The sequence below is a fragment of the Salmo salar genome, chromosome ssa16, assembly GCF_905237065.1.
Source record: "Salmo salar chromosome ssa16, Ssal_v3.1, whole genome shotgun sequence".
NCBI classification, from domain to species: Eukaryota; Metazoa; Chordata; class Actinopteri; order Salmoniformes; family Salmonidae; genus Salmo; species Salmo salar.
Genome location: NC_059457.1, coordinates 94,293,249 through 94,310,613, shown reverse-complemented (window position 1 = coordinate 94,310,613; position 17,365 = coordinate 94,293,249). Strand labels below are relative to the sequence as shown.

Sequence of the window (17,365 nt, the reverse complement as noted above, 5' to 3'; positions counted from 1 at the left end):
TACGGCTATGTCCTCTCCCTGCTCCCGTCCTGCCAGCTGTCTAGTCTGTGAGACATTCCGGCTGGTTCCACACGGGTCTGATAATGGACACGTCTCATGACTGGAGCGGGCCAGAGGTGGTGCGCAGGACGCTAAGAGGCTAGTCTCAGGATGCGTCCCAAACGGCACCCTATTCCCTACGTAGGGCACTACTTTAGACCAGAGCCCTATTCCCTATGTAGGGCACTACTATAGACCAGAGCCCTATTCCCTATGTAGGGCACTACTATAGACCAGAGCCCTATTCCCTATGTAGGGCACTACTATAGACCAGAGCCCTATTCCCTATGTAGGGCACTACTATAGACCAGAGCCCTATTCCCTATGTAGGGCACTACTATAGACCAGAGCCCTATTCCCTATGTAGGGCACTACTATAGACCAGAGCCCTATTCCCTATGTAGGGCACTACTATAGACCAGAGCCCTATTCCCTATGTAGGGCACTACTATAGACCAGAGCCCTATTCCCTATGTAGGGCACTACTATAGACCAGAGCCCTATTCCCTACGTAGGGCACTACTATAGACCAGAGCCCTATTCCCTACGTAGGGCACTACTATAGACCAGAGCCCTATTCCCTACGTAGGGCACTACTATAGACCAGAGCCCTATTCCCTACGTAGGGCACTACTATAGACCAGAGCCCTATTCCCTACGTAGGGGCACTACTATAGACCAGAGCCCTATTCCCTACGTAGGGCACTACTATAGACCAGAGCCCTATTCCCTACGTAGGGCACTACTATAGACCAGAGCCCTATTCCCTACGTAGGGCACTACTATAGACCAGAGCCCTATTCCCTACGTAGGGCACTACTATAGACCAGAGCCCTATTCCCTACGTAGGGCACTACTATAGACCAGAGCCCTATTCCCTACGTAGGGGCACTACTATAGACCGGAGCCCTATTCCCTACCCAGGGCCCTATTAGTAGGGCACTACGTAGGGAATAGGGCTCCATTTGGGACTTTGCTAGGGATGCTCCCTAATGCCGCTCTACCGTTGGCTGTCTAGGTTCATTATCTTCTCTCTGTTGACTTCTCCTTTTCCCCTGTCTGTTGTTGGACTCCTCTATTGGTCTGTGAGCTGCTGCCCCTCCCTCCCTTCCTTCCTTCCTTCCCATCCCCAGACTCCAGCAGTGAAGTGGAGGCAGAGAGCTGTTTTAGGATGAAGGCGGCAGAGGGCAGAGACTCGGGACAGAGGAACTGGGGCAGTGTACCTGCACCCTTCCAGAGGAAGAAATGGGTGGAGAAGCCAATTAAGGGCTGCATCCCCAGCCCTCTCACCAGGTACTGTGATGTCATACCTACGCAATGACTGTTTTAAAAGAAGAAGAAGAGTTGTTCATCTTTGTTTAGTTAGCTGCTTTACTTGAGTCGCCACGTTTTAGTTTTCTGCTAGTTGAATTTGCATGGTTTTGGCGGTTTCTATTCGTCTCTGTTGTGTAGGTGTAGACGTGCTGACGTAATGCGCGTCGTTGTGTAGACGTGCTGATGTAATGCGCGTCGTTGTGTAGACGTGCTGATGTAATGCGCGTCGTTGTGTAGACGTGCTGACGTAATGCGCGTCGTCGTGTAGACGTGCTGACGTAATGCGCGTCGTCGTGTAGACGTGCTGACGTAATGCGGCGTCGTCGTTGCAGACGAGCTGACGTAATGCGCGTCGTCGTGTAGACGTGCTGACGTAATGCGCGTCGTTGTGTAGACGAGCTGACGTAATGCGCGTCGTTGTGTAGACGAGCTGACGTAATGCGCGTCGTCGTGTAGACGAGCTGACGTAATGCGCGTCGTCGTGTAGACGAGCTGACGTAATGCGCGTCGTCGTGTAGACGAGCTGACGTAATGCGCGTCGACGAGCTGACGTAATGCGCGTCGTGCGTGTAGACGAGCTGACGTAATGCGCGTGCGCGTAGACGAGCTGACGTAAATGCGCGTCGTCGTGTAGACGAAGCTGACGTAATGCGGCGTCGTCGTGTAGACGAAGCTGACGTAATGCGCGTCGGAGACGAAGCTGACGTAATCGCGCGTCGACGTGCTGGCGTAATCGCAGCGTCGGCGTGCTGACGTAATGCGGCGTCGACGTGCTGACGTAATGCGCGGCGTCGAAGCGTGCTGGCGTAATGCGTGGCGTACGCGCGTCGACGTGCTGACGTAATGCGCGTCGACGTGCTGACGTAATGCGCGGCGTCGGCGTGTCGACTGTTTAAAAATGTAAAAAAAAAGAACATTGTCACATAGGAACCAAACCTCATGTTGTTGATTTTAACGCTGATTTCTGATTTGGTCTCTGATCAGTTTGGCCCCTCCTCCTCTGAGCCCGCCCCTCCCCCAACTGCCTGATGTGGAGGCCTTCCTCCAGTGGGCTTACCATAGCGACAGCGACTCGGACGCCGACCGGCCCCAGCCGGACGTCGTCGCAGATGACCTGGCCAGTCGACGGTTCCGCTCTCCTTCACCAGCCACGCCCACAAATTTTGCGGTACCCATGAGCCCGCAGGGCACGTTGAGGCTGTGGACAGGAAGCCCTCGCCTGTTTAGGATTGACACCCCTTCCAGACACACCGCAGTGTTCTCTCCCAGGTTAGACAGAGAGAGGCGTTTGTTTAATGGCTTTATATCAGGGTTGTGATCATCATCAAGCTAACAGCTACTGAAACTACTAGCTTGAGGCCGGTCCTGTCGTTAAGCTAACGGCTACTGAAACTACTAGCTTGAGGCCGGTCCTGTCGTCAAGCTAACGGCTACTGAAACTACTAGCTTGAGGCCGGTCCTGTCGTCAAGCTAACAGCTACTGAAACTACTAGCCTGAGGCCGGTCCTGTCGTCAAGCTAACAGCTACTGAAACTACTAGCGTGAGGCTGGTCGTTTTGTCTGAATTACTGACATTTCATTTTCTTCAACTGCCGCAAGGTGGTTTTGTGTTGACTCTGGGAGTGTCTTTGTACCCTCTAGGCTCCAACAAACAAGTTTGGTGAAATAAGATGAAGTAGTTTGCCTGTTGCCATGACATTCCTGGAACAGAGCTAGCTGTTGGTTTCCACTAACCCTGTGGTTGTGCTGTGAAACTGTGAAAGGTGTGGCTGCTCCTACCTCTACCCAAAGGCCCCTGGGTTGCTTGTGGAAGTGTTTAGTTGGCGTTTTGTCCACTATAACACAGATGGCTCTGGTGAGCAGCAGTTCCACAGCATTGTGTGACCAGTGCTCCTAACTCTTTACTCGATGCCTCGCTGTAAAGGACCAACTGTGTTTTGTATTGGGAATGTCCGCTGTTAACACGGACGGATGTCCCGGTCTATCCTCTGGTTCAACAGCAGCAGTACTGCAGCGTCTCCGTTCCCTCCCAACTCGTTCCACGACCCCCCGTCCTCAATCACACCCACCTTCCTCTCCGAGGTGGAGCGCTCCGTCGACGAGGAACTCCTGATGGCGCTGTGTGAGGAAGACTCTGAGGAAGGGCGAGAGGATCCTGACCCTGTCAAAGATGATCTGTATGCTCGGTGGGTGGAACTGGCCCTCCACCAGACCTCCTCCAACCCTGGCTACAACCGCTTCCTGCCTCGCTATTGGACTCCCGAGGAGGAGGTTCACGTCAGGACCATCAGGCTGGGCTCTCAGAGGAGACCCTGGTACCGCAAGATGTACAGATTCAGGTCTGGCTCTGTCCCGTTACTGTGGCATGTGGCTAGGTTTGAATAATCCTGACTCTATCCCTAACCCTGGTACAGGAACTGGGTCATGACTGGGTTTGAATAATCCTGACTCTATCCCTAACCCTGGTACAGGAACTGGTTCATGACTGGGTTTGAATAATCCTGACTCTATCCCTAACCCTGGTACAGGGACTGGGTTTGTATAATCCTGACTCTATCCCTAACCCTGCTAACAACTACATGTAAATTCCCATAGAGAATGCTAATTTAACGCTAACAGACGCATTGAGACTTCATCTATTTGCTGGACAGACATCCCAACTATTGAAGTTATACAAGTAATTCAAAAATGCTACTCACTTTGCTGCACGCAGAAAGCAAATATTAGCCCGCAAGGATCTTGATCCAGGAGGGGATTATCTGTTATCACGCAAAGCTTGATTTTTATTTTTATATATATATTTTTTTTTTTGTAAGCTGCTAACCACTTAGCTCGGTAGCTAACTAGCTACTAAATTAGCTAACCACTTAGCTAGGTAGCTAGCTAGCCACTAAATTAGCTAACCAGAGCATTTAGTACATTTTAGAATTTATTTTATAGCTTAAAGATTAATTGGTGCCCATCACCCTTTTGGAGGATAAAAATAAACCTCGTTTTTACAGCTTTCTCTTGTGTACTTTCTACACATTTTACTTGTCTGTCCATTTTTTATATATTTTTTATATACAGTTATACAGCAAGAATAAAGTAAATATGGTGATATACAGTACCAGTCAAGTTTGGAAACCTACTCATTCAAGTTTTTTAAAATATTTTTACTATTTTCTATATTGTAGCATAATAGTGAAGACAAACTATGAAATAACACATGGAATCATGTAGTAAGCCAAGTGTTAAACAAATCAAAATATGTTTGGGATTCTTCAAAGTAGCCACCCTTTTGCCTTGGTGACAGCTTTGCACACTCTTGGCATTCTCTCAACCAGGGTTTGAATAATCCTGACTCTATCCCTAACCCTGGTACAGGGACTGGGTTTGAATAATCCTAACTCTATCCATAACCCTGGTACAGGGACTGGGTTTGAATAATCCTAACTCTATCCCTAACCCTGGTACAGGGACGGGGTTTGAATAATCCTAACTCTATCCCTAACCCTGGTACAGGGACGGGGTCATGACTGGGTTTGAATAATCCTAACTCTATCCCTAACCCTGGTACAGGGACTGGGTTTGAATAATCCTAACTCTATCCATAACCCTGGTACAGGAACTGGGTTTGAATAATCCTGACTCTATCCCTAACCCTGGTACAGGGACGGGGTCATGACTGGGTTTGAATAATCCTAACTCTATCCCTAACCCTGGTACTGGGTTTGAATAATCCTAACTCTATCCCTAACCCTGGTACAGGGACGGGGTCATGACTGGGTTTGAATAATCCTAACTCTATCCCTAACCCTGGTACTGGGTTTGAATAATCCTAACTCTATCCCTAACCCTGGTACAGGGACGGGGTCATGACTGGGTTTGAATAATCCTAACTCTATCCCTAACCCTGGTACAGGGACGGGGTTTGAATAATCCTAACTCTATCCCTAACCCTGGTACAGGGACGGGGTCATGACTGGGTTTGAATAATCCTAACTCTATCCCTAACCCTGGTACAGGGACTGGGTTTGAATAATCCTAACTCTATCCATAACCCTGGTACAGGAACTGGGTTTGAATAATCCTGACTCTATCCCTAACCCTGGTACAGGGACGGGGTCATGACTGGGTTTGAATAATCCTAACTCTATCCCTAACCCTGGTACTGGGTTTGAATAATCCTAACTCTATCCCTAACCCTGGTACAGGTAGATGTGGGTCTTGGGCCATGGCTGGGTTTCGACTTAAGCTGGGTTTGGATAATGCTTGACGTTGACGTTTGGTGTTCAACTCTTGCGTGAGAGAACCAGAATACCTCAATGCTCTAAATGTTAAAAGGCCTCAACATCAACGCTTTGCTCTGCTTTTCACCGTCTTAGTTCATTCTCTCTACATTTTAGGAATTTCCATCTTTGTTTTGGCTCAACTTTTTGTTTCCTTCCTGTTGATCTTGCCTTGTATATCTCCTCTGTTCCTCAGTTTCATCCCTTTCCTTCTCTCTCCTTCCCCTCTTCTCTCCTGTTTTGTAGCCGACAGACAAGCGGTTCCTCAGGATGATTCAGGCGGTGACATCACTCCCTGGCTCGTTGTTCCTTTCTTGTCTGCCCTCTCTCCCTCCGCACCCCCATCCCTCCAGCCACCCCCATCCCGACTGTACCTTCATTCCTGTGCTTTGTGCAACTGAAAATAACTATTTCCAAAGGAGTAGATTTAAATTAGGCTTGTGTGGTATCCAGATTGCCATGTCTTCATACCGACCTTGTTCCATCCTGAGATATTCAGTAATACCGGCACTGAACACAAGGGCTGCTATTTCCAAACTCCGCTAAGCCTCTGTAATCCGAAGGTTAGCAATGCTAACAACTACATGTAAAATCCCATAGAGAATGCTAATTTAACGCTAACAGACGCATTGCGACCTAATCTATTTGCTGGACAGACATCCCAACTATTGAAGTTATACAAGTAATTAAAAAAATGCTACTCACTTTGCTGCACGCAGAAAGCAAGTTTTAGACCGCATTGATCTTGATCCAGGAGGGGATTATCTGTTATCACGCAAAGCTTGATTTTTGGAAGAAGCTAACCACTTAGCTAGGTAGCTAACTAGCTACTAAATTAGCTAACCACTTAGCTAGGTAGCTAGGTAGCTACTAAATTAGCTAACCACTTAGCTAGGTAGCTAACTACCTACTAAATTAGCTAACCACTTAGCTAGGTAGCTAACTACCTACTAAATTAGCTAACCAGAGCATTTAGTACGTTTTTAGGCGTTAACTTTAATTTATTTTATAACTGGAAAAAAATAATAATTGGGGCCCAACACCCTTTTGGACAAAAATAAACCTTGTTTTTACAGCTTTGTCTTGTGTACGTTCTACATATTTTACTTGGCACTTAAAAAAATAAGTAAACAGTAGTTACCCAGCAAGAATAAATGTATTAGATATGTTGATATACAGTACCAGTCAAAAATTTGGACACCTACTCATTCAAGGGTTTTTCTTTATTTTTACTATTTTCTACATTGTAGCATAATAGTGAAGACAAACTATGAAATAACACATATGGAATCATGTAGTAAGCAAAGTGTTAAACAAATCAAAATATATTTGAGATTCTTCAAAGTAGCCACCCTTTTGCCTTGATGACAGCTTTGTACACTCTTGGCATTCTCTCAACCAGCTTCATGAGGTAGTCACCTGGAATGCGTTTCAATTAACAGCTGTGCCTTAAATTAATTAGTGGAATTTCTTTCCTCCTTATTGTGTTTGAGCCAATCTGTTGTGTTGACACGGTAGGGGTGGTATATAGAAGATGCCAAATAGGGCTAAAAGACGTAGTCCATATTATTGGCAAGAACAGCTCAAATAAGCAAAGAGAAACGACAGTCCATCATTACTTTAAGACATGAAGGTCAGTCAATCCAGAAAATATCAACGACTTTGAACGTCGCTTCAAGTGCAGTCGTAAAAACCATCAAGCGCTATGATGAAACTGGCTCTCATGAGGACGGCCACAGGAAAGGAAGACCCAGAGTTTCCTCCGCTGCAGAGGATCAGTTCAGTAGAGTTACCAGCCTCATGACGACCGCCACAGGAAAGGAAGACCCAGAGTTTCCTCCGCTGCAGAGGATAAGTTCAGTAGAGTTACCAGCCTCAGAAATTACAGCCCAAATAAATGCTTCAGAGTTCAAGTAACAGACACATCTCAATATCAACTGTAAAGAGGGGACTGTGTGAATGAGGCCTTCATGGTCGAATTGCTGCAAAGAAACCACTACTAAAGGACTCCAATAAGAGACTTGCTTGGGCCAAGAGAACACGACTGGTGAAAATCTGTCCATTGGTCTGAGTCCAAATTTGAATTTTTTGTTCCAACCGCCATGTCTTTGAGACACAGAGCAGGTGAACGGATGATCTCCGCATGTGTGGTTCCAACCGTGAAGCATGGAGGAGGCGGGATGGTGTGGGGGTGCTTTGCTGGTGACAGTCCGTGATTTTATTTAGAATTCAAGGCACACTTAACCAGCATGGCTACCACAGCATTCTGCAGCGATACACCATCCCATCTGGTTTGCGCTTAGGACAATGACCCAAAACACACCTCCAGGCTGTGTAAGGGCAATTTGATCAAGGATAGTGATGGAGTGCTGCATCAGATGACCTGGCCTCCACAATCCCCCGACCTCAACCCAATTGAGATGGTTTGGGATGAGTTGGACCGCAGTGAATGAAAAGTCGCCAACAAGTGCTCAGTATATGTGGGAACTCCAAGACTGTTGGAAAAGCATTCCTCATAAAGCTGGTTGAGAGAATGCCAGGAGCGTGCAAAGGGTGGCTACTTTGAAGAATGTAAAATAAATTTGTTTAACACTTTTTTTTTTTTTTTTTTTTTTTGGTTACTACATGATTCCATAGTTTTGATGTCTTTACTATTATTCTTAATGTAGAAAATAGTAAAAATAAAGAAACCCTTGAATGAGTAGGTCAAATAGTCCTTGTCTGGCATGGTAGCCAAGTGGTTAGAGCGTTGGACTAGTAACTGAAAGGTTGCAAGAACTGAATCCCCGAGCTGACAAGGTAAAAATCTGTCGTTCTGCTCCCTGAACAAGGCAGTTAACCCACTGTTCCTAGGCCATCATTGAAAAATAAGAATTTGTTCTTCACTGACTTGCCAAGTTAAATAAAGGTTTAAAAAGATATACATTTTCTTTACATCTAGATATTAATGAGAAACACAATGTTTTAAGTACTAACTATCATAGATCGTGAGCTTTTAGACCCACCCCTCGTACAACTAACTTAACAGTTATAAGTTAAATCTCTCTGGCGACGATTTAGTTGTGAATTCCATCCTGTAGTTAGATCACCTGGTGCATTCTGCACAACAGGGAGAGATTCAAGCTCCGGCCTCCACGTCACATGACTGGGGACTACCTACCTGTAAGCTTCATAATGGGGAAAAATGTGTGACCGTTTTAAAACGAACACTGTCTTTATCTCCTAACATATTGTACAAGTTGACTGCAGGTATTTTACTTAAAGTATCCATCTAATATTCAAATGTATTAACTTCAAAGATATATATATATATATATTAATTTATTATTATGATTTATTTCTTTATTTTTTGCGGTATTTGAAAAAAATAATTCCTATGGCTCTTTCCAAATATCACCCAGTATATCACCCAAGCCTATTTTTAAACCACGTCATTGTGACAATTTTATAGCTTTTAAACAACCTGCAACAAGCTTATCACTTTTGTCATATAGGCAGGGACACAGAGCCTTCTGTTTAAAAACAATCTACTGCCAAGTGCAGTACTGGAGTCCTTTTGTGTTTATGTAAGCTACATGCTTACCCATAATCATCATGCAAATAATATTAGCCTGTAGGTGTGCTACCAAAGTGATGAGGCTGTAAACGTTTTATTGGGAAGTATTTTTTTTTTTTTTAATACCAAAGGTGTGTTGTTGACATTGGAGTTATGACAATCTCTCTGTCTTGTCTCCCACACACATCCTATTTATACAGACTACTGGTTAAAAGATTTCACATTTCAACTGTGATGTACCAAACTAACAATGTAACAGTTGGTCAGTAAACAAAGATGGTGTTTATTTTTTTTTTCTTCAAGTATTTGGCGTTAGTGTGATGAATGTTCAGCTTCGGTCACGGCCTGAGTGTCATATGAATGTTTGGACCGTTGTCTTTGCTCATCTGCGTCGATCGCGGCCCGGTGTGAATAGGGATGGGTTGGACGTCGTCCTTGTTTGTCACTAGTGTTGCACGGTATACTGAAACTTTGGTATGTTTTCTAAATATTTTTTTATACTTGAACATGATAAAAGGGTTCGGTACTAGAATTGGTTACTTTCGGTATTTCTATCAAATTTGTCTGACGTCTAATGATTTGAGAGGATCTGTCTGTCAGCGCAGCAGATGTCCTGTTATAGCGTGTGTCCTGTCACTGCTCCACTTCCTCATTGTTGGCTCTAGTCTGTCCTGAGGAACCACTGGGAGTCTGGGCTGTATCATGTCATCTCCTCTCTCATACTGACTCTAGTCTGTCCTGAGGAACCACTTATTCTGCACAGAAGTTAACACACGTGAATAATTCAACACGGTCGTGTAGAGATGTTGAAATTTTGTTTCATGTTCCCAAAACAATGTCTAGAACACTTTCCAAATGCAGTAAGGTATTGATAGCTTTGCAGGCTAACTTTCCTTGCTAGCTTACAGCTGAAACCAACATCAATTCACTACCTTGTCTGTTTTTTATAATATGCAAACCATGATTCAAAATATTGCTGATAGTCACCAAAAACGTCTCTGCCAAGATAATCTTGACTGAAGGCTGACTTTGTGTGAATGAGAGCATAGGTCAGAGAGCAGTTTCATAAAATATATTGCTTCTTATATGCAAATGTTGATCAGTACAATTAAATAAGTCCTTAAATGGAAGGGGAGACGGGTTGTTTTTCCAACCTGTAGTCTCATGAATGAAATCAGCCTAAACAAGCTCAGTAACTCAATGCATGCACACCCTCCTGTTGAGTATGCATTCCCCTGTATTGTGAATAGACCTAGGTGATGTCTTGATTTACCCAGTTCTATCAATTTAAATTTACCTTAAAAATAAATTACATTTTATTTACCAAAAGTGAAATTGATTTGTTATTGATTAATTAATGCATACATTACATTTAATGATATTGACTTTGTCAGATTCTGTCGTGGTGTCTGGTATCGGGGCCGCTGGGCCTGGTATCGGGCCAACACTAGTTCACTGCTACGGTCTTCTAGAGTGGGGTTCTAGAGAGGGGATATTTCCTGGTTGTGTGTGTGTGTGTGGCTCAGTTGGTAGAACATGGCACTTACAATACCAGGGCTGTAGGTTCAATTACCACTGGTGTCACCAGGGCTGTAATACCAGGGCTGTAGTTCAATTACCACTGGTGTCACCAGGGCTGTAATACCAGGGCTGTAGGTTCAATTACCACTGGTGTCACCAGGGCTGTAATACCAGGGCTGTAGGTTCAATTACCACTGGTGTCACCAGGGCTGTAATACCAGGGCTGTAGTTCAATTACCGCCGGTGTCACCAGTACTGGGGAGGTGGGGGAAAAAAATGTAAGTATCAATTATTATAGATTTTTCTACTGTATTATTGTATGTTTTGTTTATTCCATGTGTTACTGTGTTGAACTGCTTTGCTTAATCTTGGCCAGGTCGCAGTTGCAAATGAGAACTTGTTCTCAACTAGCCTACCTGGTTAAATAAAATAAAAACTCTGAGTTGATTTGAATAAGTGGATCTGCTAAGTGGCATGTATCTGAGTGTACAGTGGTCTGGTCTTTCTCTGGTTCCTGTAGAGACTTGGAGGTAAACCCAGGATGGATATGGTGAGTTAGCGGCGCCTGTTTGCGGCGCCTCCCCTGCTGGGCTCGCTTGGCTTTAGCGGCGCCTCCCCTGCTGGGCTCGCTTGGCTTTGGCGGCGCCTCCCCTGCTGGGCTCGCTTGGTTGGGGCTTCTGGCTCGCGCCTCCCTGCTGGGCTCGCTTGGCTTTAGCGGCGCCTCCCCTGCCCTTTTGCTGGGCTCGCTTGGCTTTAGCGGCGCCTCCCCTGCTGGGCTCGCTTGGCTTTGGCGGCGCCTCGCTTTGGCGCCCAACCTGCTGGCTATAGTACCTAATTGTCATACTTGAGTAAAACTGAAGATACCTTTTTAATAGAAAATGACTCAAGTGAAAGTAACCCAGTAAGATACTACAGTAAAAGTGTTTTTGTTTTAAATATACATTGGTATCAGAAGTGTAAATATTTTCCAAATTCCTTACATTAAGCAAACCAGATGGCATTTCTTTTTATTTACGGGTATCCAGTGGCAGTCCAACACATTTACAAATGAAGCGTTTTGTGTTCAGTGAGTCCACCAGATCAGAGGCAGTAGGGATGACCAGGGATGTTCTCTGTTTAGTGAGTCCTCCAGATCAGAGGTAGTAGGGACGACCAGGGATGTTCTCTGTTTAGTGAGTCCTCCAGATCAGAGGCAGTAGAGATCACCAGGGATGTTTAGTGAGTCCTCCAGATCAGAGGTAGTAGGGATGACCAGGGATGTTCTCCGTTTAGTGAGTCCTCCAGATCAGAGGCAGTAGGGACGACCAGGGATGTTCTCTGTTTAGTGAGTCCTCCAGATCAGAGGCAGTTAGGGACGACCAGGGATGTTCTCTTTAGGGTCCCAAGTGGCGCAGCGGTCTAAGGTACTGCATCACAGTGCTTGAGGCGTCACTACAGACACCCTGGTTCGAATCCAGGCTGAATCACAACCGGCCGTGATTGGGAGTCCCGTAGGGCGGCACATATTTGACCCAGGGTCATCCGGGTTTGGCCGGTGTAGACCGTCATTGTAAATAAGAATTTGTTCTTAAGGGACTTGCCTAGTTAAACAAAACGTGTTTGAGTTGGACCGTTTTGTTATCCTGTTAAGCGTTCAGCATGTAACGTACTTTTTGGTGTCGGAAAATGTATAGAACGAAGTACATTCTTATTTTAAGAATGTTGGAAAGTATAAGTTGTTAAAAAATACAAACAGTAAAGTACAGATACTACTGTAGTAGTACTTTTTAAAATATTTTTACTTAAGTAGTACTTCACACCATTGAGTTTGGCACAGTCTGCTGGCTGGCTGGCTTGGTTTGGCACAGTCTGCTGGCTGGCTGGCTTGGTTTGGCACAGTCTGCTGGCTGGCTGGCTTGGTTTGGCACGGTCTGCTGGCTGGCTGGCTGGGCCGGCTTGGTTTGGCACGGTCTGCTGGCTGGCTGGCTGGGCCGGCTTGGTTTGGCACGGTCTGCTGGCTGGCTGGCTGGGCCGGCTTGGTTTGGCACGGTCTGCTGGCTGGCTGGCTGGGCCGGCTTGGTTTGGCACGGTCTGCTGGCTGGGCCGGCTTGGTTTGGCACGGTCTGCTGGCTGGGCCGGCTTGGTTTGGCACGGTCTGCTGGCTGGGCCGGCTTGGTTTGGCACGGTCTGCTGGCTGGGCCGGCTTGGTTTGGCACGGTCTGCTGGCTGGGCCGGCTTGGTTTGGCACGGTCTGCTGGCTGGGCCGGCTTGGTTTGGCACGGTCTGCTGGCTGGGCCGGCTTGGTTTGGCACGGTCTGCTGGCTGGGCCGGCTTGGTTTGGCACGGTCTGCTGGCTGGGCCGGCTTGGTTTGGCACGGTCTGCTGGCTGGGCCGGCTTGGTTTGGCACGGTCTGCTGGCTGGGCCGGCTTGGTTTGGCACGGTCTGCTGGCTGGGCCGGCTTGGTTTGGCACGGTCTGCTGGCTGGGCCGGCTTGGTTTGGCACGGTCTGCTGGCTGGGCCGGCTTGGTTTGGCACGGTCTGCTGGCTGGGCCGGCTTGGTTTGGCGCTGGCTGGGCCGGCTTGGTTTGGCGCTGGCTGGGCCGGGCTTGGTTTGGCGCTGGCTGGGCCGGGCTTGGTTTGGCACGGTCTGCTGCTGCGTGTGGTGAAATGTTGGACAACGTAATATACTATGAAATCCTGATCGTCAATCTGCAGTGTTTTCTCTCTCTCGGTCTTTCTCGCTCGTCTTTTCACTCGTCTCTCGTCTCCCTCTTCACTACAAACAGGAGCAAGTCGTTGAATGACATCAGACGGTACCCGTCGGCCACGCAAGTGGTGCGCCAGGTTTCTGAGGGTGGCTTCGAGGAGCTAAGCCCCAGCGCCGTGAGCCAGGACCAGCTGCAGACGGTCAGAGCCCGGGTCCACGAGAGTGAGGCCAAGTGGCACAACGTGAGTCCACACACACGGGAGTCCATAACCTGTACCGTCCTGCCCAGTATAACTACTCACCTGTCCCATTTCCTCATAACCATCTGACTGAAATTCTACAATCTGTGATCTCTTTGTGCCCCGACCTATGACCCTGTCAAATCACCATCTTAATCTTATGGGCAGGTGGGACGTTAGCGTCCCACCTTGCCAACATCCGGTGAAATTGCAGCGCGCGAAATTCATAACTCAGTTTAGCTGGCGCACTTCAGTCAATAATCCACCAGTTTCCCTCCATCAAAATACATACAAAATTAATCCCAAACGTTACTAAAACTTTTCCAAACAATGTTTATAATCCTAATATGTAAATAAACGATAAAATTTAAGACGGAGAATCGTTGTCTTTACTGGAGAAAAATACCAAAGAACGCGCTCTCATTCACGCGCTTGGAAACACTACAGCCAAAATGGGAGCCACCTAGAAACTACAATTTTCTGGCTCATTGTTGCAAAAAACAGCATGAAACTCTTTCTAAAGACTGTCGACATCCAGTGGAAGCCCTAGGAACTGCAATCTGGGAGGAATTTGCCTTATAATAAAAGTGACAGCCATTAAACAGTGGTAGGCTGAATTAAAAAAATAAAAATTGGGGGGGGTTCGCCTGTTATACTCAGACATAATTTTAACAGCTTTAGTGTTTTCTATTCAAATCTAGCAATGATATGCATATCCTAGCTTCTGGGCCTGAGTAACAGGCAGTTTACTTTGAGCACGCTTTTCATCCGGACTTGAAAATACTACCCCCCCCCTACCCAAGAGGTTAAGTGCTGTTTTAAAAACCACATTCTCTGGATCTCTTCACTGGGTTAATTGTTGCTGCAACAAATGAACTCAACAGCAGCAGTTGTCTCTGTTGTGATCCATTGTTTTAAGTGTCTCTCCCCCCCCCCCCCACTGATGACTCCTGCCAGGACCTGACCAAGTGGAAGCTCCGGCGTCACAGGTCAAACTGTGACCTGCGGAGGAAGATGCAGGAGAGGGACAACGCAGGGGTCGGGACATGCAGGAGCCTACAAGAGGACAGGTAGGGGACGGACACGGAGACAAGACTTTATGAAACTTTATAGTACTTCCTGCCTGGCCGTTGATGTGTAGCATGATCATTACTATTCATATGTTACCACTCCTCTTTTCATCTGGTACCACAGGGAAGAGGATGAGGAGTCCCTATGCAGCAGTAGCTACAACGAGGTCTCTCCCTCCACCTCGGTCATGGAAGGTTCCCTGGAGCTCCGAGCCCACACCAGAGACCCTGCCTCGGTCAAGGAGGGTTCCCTAGAGCTCCGAGCCCAAACCAGAGCCTCGACCTCGGTCAAGGAGGGTTCCCTGGAGCTCCGAGCCCCCACCTCGGTCAAGGAGGGTTCCCTGGAGCTCCGAGCCCACACCTCGGTCAAGGAGGGTTCCCTGGAGCTCCGAGCCCAAACCAGAGCCCCACCTCGGTCAAGGAGGGTTCCCTGGAGCTCCGAGCCCCCACCAGAGCCCCGCTGGCCCTCAGCTCCTCCGTGGAGTCCCCCTACAGCGCCGGAGCCTCGGAACCCTTCACCACCCCCAGCCTGACCCTCCAGGCCCAGGGACCCTCGGCCGGAGCTGTGCCCCAATCGGAGCCCCTCGTCCTGGGGGAGAGGCGTCGTCACACACCGGTGGAGCCAGACGGAGCTGGAGGTTTAGCCACTTTCCCCGACTCTGCCTCTCCCTTCTCCTCCCAGACCCGTGCCCAGAGCATCTCTAGCCCAGCTCTCGTGGTCTCCACTGGACGAGACCAGATCATCTCTAGCCCAGCTCTCGTGGTCTCCACTGGACGAGACCAGATCATCTCTAGCCCAGCTCTCGTTGTCTCCACTGGACGAGACCAGATCTCCACGACCCTCACTGGATCTGGTTCAAACCTAACCAGCGGTACCAGCTCCTCCCACAGCCTCTCTGCCTCCATGGACATCCCAGGCCAAGCTCTCCTCTCTACTGTACAGTCCCTGACCTCTGTGGCCCCGGCCCCGGGTCACGTCTCAGCTCCCCAGCGGCAGGAGCTCCATCTCTACAGGTACAGCTCCAGGGCTCCGGGAGGAAGAGGAGGGACTGGGGTGTCTGCCTCTCTCCCCAGGGGATACTGCCGGTCTGAGGGCTCTTCGTCCTGCCTCTCTGCCGGCTTCACCCCCCGGCCGTTTGGAGCCAAGTCTTCCAGAGTGTCCTCGCTACCCAGGCTCTACAACGTGAGGAATGCCTCCGTCTCTGTGTCCCTAATGCCCCCTTCATTTGTACAGTGTGTTTCAGTATTCAGTTCTTCTGTAGGATGTGCGATAGTTGTACAGTACATCTCTTGTGATTGGATGCTCACGTGTTTGCTCTCTAAATACTACTGCCTCCCTTCAAGGTGTGCTTGGTACTTGTAGTTCTCCCTGGTAGTATGTGGAGGGAGAATTGTGTGTGTGGTTTGTACTTGTAGTATGTGGAGGGAGAGGTGTGTGTGTGGTTTGTACTTGTAGTATGTGGAGGGAGAGGTGTGTGTGTGGTTTGTACTTGTAGTATGTGGAGGGAGAGGTGTGTGTGTGGTTTGTACTTGTAGTATGTGGAGGGAGAGGTGTGTGTGGTTTGTACTTGTAGTATGTGGAGGGAGAGGTGTGTGTGGTTTGTACTTGTAGTATGTGGAGGGAGAGGTGTGTGTGGTTTGTACTTGTAGTATGTGGAGGGAGAGGTGTGTGTGGTTTGTACTTGTAGTATGTGGAGGGAGAGGTGTGTGTGGTTTGTACTTGTAGTATGTGGAGGGAGAGGTGTGTGTGGTTTGTACTTGTAGTATGTGGAGGGAGAGGTGTGTGTGGTTTGTACTTGTAGTATGTGGAGGGAGAGGTGTGTGTGGTTTGTACTTGTAGTATGTGGAGGGAGAGGTGTGTGTGGTTTGTACTTGTAGTATGTGGAGGGAGAGGTGTGTGTGGTTTGTACTTGTAGTATGTGGAGGGAGAGGTGTGTGTGGTTTGTACTTGTAGTATGTGGAGGGAGAGGTGTGTGTGGTGGTTTTGTACTTGTAGTATGTGGAGGGAGAGGTGTGTGTGTGTGTGGTTTGTACTTGTAGTATGTGGAGGGAGAGGTGTGTGTGGTTTGTACTTGTAGTATGTGGAGGGAGAGGTGTTGTGTGTGTGTGTGTGTGGTTTTGTACTTGTAGTATGTGGAGGGAGAGGTGTGTGTGGTCTGTACTTGTAGTATGTGGAGGGAGAGGTGTGTGTGTGTGTGGTTTGTACTTGTAGTATGTGGAGGGAGAGGTGTGTGTGTGGTCTGTACTTGTAGTATGTGGAGGGAGAGGGTGTGTGTGGTCTGTACTTGTAGTATGTGGAGGGAGAGGTGTGTGTGTGTGTGTGTGTGGTTTGTACTTGTAGTATGTGGAGGGAGAGGTGTGTGTGTGTGGTTTGTACTTGTAGTATGTGGAGGGAGAGGTGTGTGTGTGTGTGGTTTGTACTTGTAGTATGTGGAGGGAGAGGTGTTGTGTGTGTGGTTTGTACTTGTAGTATGTGGAGGGAGAGGTGTGTGTGTGTGTGGTTTGTACTTGTAGTATGTGGAGGGAGAGGGTGTGTGTGGTTTGTACTTGTAGTATGTGGAGGGAGAGGGGTGTGTGTGGTTTGTACTTGTAGTATGTGGAGGGAGAGTGGTGTGTGTGGTTTGTACTTGTAGTATGTGGAGGGAGAGTGTGTGTGTGGTTTGTACTT

The 17,365-nt window shown here is 47.7% G+C and overlaps 1 protein-coding gene across 1 annotated transcript in view; it reads left to right on the top strand.

The window, feature by feature from the left end:
• LOC123727922 (LIM domain only protein 7-like) overlaps positions 1–17,365 on the top strand; it is a gene marked incomplete at its 3' end in the record, with an annotated part of 42,700 nt that overhangs the window by 9,743 nt on the left and 15,592 nt on the right. The window contains 6 exon segments of the mRNA XM_045698437.1: positions 1,173–1,332; positions 11,222–11,251; positions 13,468–13,630; positions 14,585–14,697; positions 14,822–15,224; positions 15,227–15,880. Coding sequence (XP_045554393.1) covers positions 1,173–1,332; positions 11,222–11,251; positions 13,468–13,630; positions 14,585–14,697; positions 14,822–15,224; positions 15,227–15,880 — 1,523 coding nt within the window.